The following is a 2,872-nucleotide window of genomic DNA, read 5'->3' as shown; positions in this document are numbered from 1 at the left end:
CCAGTTTCCATTTATTTGATATATGATGGATTTTTGGTCCTACGGACGCACGGCCCATCAATTCCCGATCTAGACTTTCCATATCCCGGTCGCTCCCGGCCCGTCGTAGCTTCCTCCACACGGGCTCGTGCGGGACTGCCTTTTACTTGCAGCCGACGCCGTTTGGACTCCTGCTCGGATCCGGTACCAACTCCACTTCGCCTAGGTTTAACCACCGTCCGTCTATATAAGGCGGCACGCAGCGCCGGCCTCCCCACACCACCCGCAACGCGTCCACCTTCTGTCTTCCGGCCTCTCGCCACCGCACGCACGCACGCGCCAGCTCCATCCCGCAAGAAACCATCCATCGGAGGCGATCCAAGCTAGGGGGGGTGATGACGCCGCCGTCCTCCTTCCCGGGCAACGACGCCGGCGCCTGCGACGACGACGGCTCGCCGCACGGGGTCAAGAAGATGTGGACCAAGGAGGAGGACGACCTGCTGCGGGAGCAGGTGCGGCGGTACGGCGGCCCGCACAACTGGGACAACATCTGCCGAGCGCTGCCCGGCCGCAACTCCAAGTCGTGCCGCCTCCGCTGGTGCCAGCACCTCGATCCCAGGGTGGAGGCCGTCAAGCCCTTCACCCGCGAGGAGGACATGCTCATCGTCAAGTACCAGGCCGCCTACGGCAACCGCTGGTCCACCATCGCCGAGTTCCTCTCCGGCCGCACCGACAACGCCGTCAAGAACCGCTGGAACTCCGTCCTCCGCAAGCGCCAGGAGCACGCGCCCTCCCAACAGGGCCAAACGCGCTCGTGGGCTCCTGCCGCCGCCCGTCAGGCCGCGGGCCCCGAGGTCACGCCGCGGTGCCTGCCGCTGTTCCCTGGTTCGCCCGAGGACGTGCCGGATGCTGAGACATGTGCGCCGACGAGGGAGTGCCTCGACCTGTTCCCTCTGGCGCCCGGGGATATCATCAGGGGCAATGCGGCTGCTGCGGCGCCGCCGAGTGACATGTCCTGCGGATTAGGCGACCCGCTCACCGAGCTGAGGATCTGGCCGGAGGAGAGGGTGGTGTTCGACGTAATGCCGCTCCAGGCTTACAGGATGTAGATTCGTTCTAGTCCTCTTGCCTTGACTTGGTTGTTCTTTCATCTTACTTTTTGCTGATCGTGACGAATTTTCCTAGTGGGATTGACTTGTAATGGAAGAGCTGTGGGTGAAGAATGTTAGGACGCCATTGTACCGGAATTAATAGCTGTGGATCTTGGTATCAAAGGAACGCTGGATTTTCTGTAATGGTCTTGCTTGCTGGTTAGGTAATCAAGAAAGTTCTAAACTTAGTATAATTCTGTGTGCTTCTTGATGATCAAGAAAATTCTTAACGCGTCTTGTAATTTCCATGGCCTTTAATTTGTAATCAACAAATCTGTTTTTAGCATTTTTCTTGTTCACTGGAGATTACTGAATTTTCTTGCTTGTTGGTTGTTGCAAGTAATCCAGAAACAGTTTACGTTATTTGTACTACTATTATTATTGTGTTTTCTCGGTACCTTGGTCGATGGGAAATCATGAGGAAAATTACAACTACAGCACGTACGTAGTAGTTTGCCCTGAATTCATCAGTCAGAATATTGTACTAGTTTGCCCTGAATTCATCAGTGTCAGAATATTGTACTAGTTTGCCCTGAATTCATCAGTGTATATTCAGGTCCGATCGATGAAGCTCCAAATGCCAAAGAGGCTCGTCAAAGAAATTGACAAAAGTAGACGTAAATTCCTCTGAAAATATGAGAATGATATCACCCGAGGTAGCTGCAAAGTGAACTGGCTCACAGTTTGCTCATCTACCTCAAAAGGGGGGTTTGGAATCTTAGACCTTGAACGTTTTAGCTGCACCCTTAGACTTCGCTGGCTTTGGATTGCTTGGTCAGACCCGAGTCGCCCCTGGGTAGGCACACTTCCACCTTGCAGCAGCGTCGACAGGGCGCTCTTCGTGGCCGCGACGCGGTCACGATCGGCGACAGCGCCTCCACCCAGTTCTGGACCTCTTCGTTGTGTCGGCATCCCACGCTGGCGACCACCTTTCGTCTGCTATTCAAACACTCAAAGCGTAAAAATAGGTCGGTGCAAGACGCACTACGTGAAGAAAACTGAATAAAAGACCTAAGACATGGCGACACGCCGCCCCTTCTTCTGGACTTCATCCTCCTTCATCGTCGGATTTCGGCCATGGGTTCGATGTTTATAGACGGAGCAGGGGACCAAATCGTTTGGAACCTCGAGGCAAGAGGGAAGTACAAGGCTAGATCTACATACAATGCGTAATTTCAGGGTAGAATAAATACAAAATTCGAGAAGATCATCTGGAAGTCCAACGTCACAGGGAAATCAAGATATTCACTTGGCTTCTAGCGCAGAATCGTTTATGGACAAACGATCGGTTACAAAGACGCGGATGGCCAAACAACTACTTCTGTCCTTTTTGCGTCCGCAATCTGGAGGTGACGCATCACCTCCTCTGGGAATGCTCTTTCTCTACAAAAATATGGACGAGGGTGGGCACAAGAGGCGGTTGCCAACAATTCTTACCGATCAACCATGAAACAAAAGGGACTACCATAGAGATCATGAAAAGAATGGTGAATGCATCCCAACCTTCGCAAAGGGAAGCAAGCAAGGCCACCGCTCTCCTGACATGTTGGGAGATCTGGAAGGAGAGAAACAACTGCATTTTCAAGGGGGGGGGGGGGAAGCCTTCTACTGAGGAGATTATGAAGGCCATCGAGAACTCCATTGAGCTATTGCTCGAGGCGGGCGGAACATGTCTAGAGAGCCCATTCTGGGATCCGCCGTGAGGAGTCCAAGTAAAATCCCCGGTCGAGGCCGGCAAAGGC

The 2,872-nt window shown here is 53.5% G+C and overlaps 1 protein-coding gene across 1 annotated transcript; it reads left to right on the top strand.

Moving 5' to 3' along the window:
• Positions 1-276: 276 nt before the first annotated feature.
• On the top strand, positions 277-1,413 carry LOC123446732 (transcription factor MYB44-like). The gene has a single exon (XM_045123284.1). It carries the CDS (start codon positions 375-377, stop codon positions 1,086-1,088), a length of 714 nt encoding a protein of 237 aa, XP_044979219.1. The 5' UTR covers positions 277-374; the 3' UTR covers positions 1,089-1,413.
• Positions 1,414-2,872: the final 1,459 nt, after the last annotated feature.

The sequence above is a fragment of the Hordeum vulgare genome, chromosome 4H (genome assembly GCF_904849725.1).
Source record: "Hordeum vulgare subsp. vulgare chromosome 4H, MorexV3_pseudomolecules_assembly, whole genome shotgun sequence".
In the NCBI taxonomy this organism is placed as follows: domain Eukaryota; kingdom Viridiplantae; phylum Streptophyta; class Magnoliopsida; order Poales; family Poaceae; genus Hordeum; species Hordeum vulgare.
This window is presented reverse-complemented; position numbering and strand designations above follow the sequence as displayed.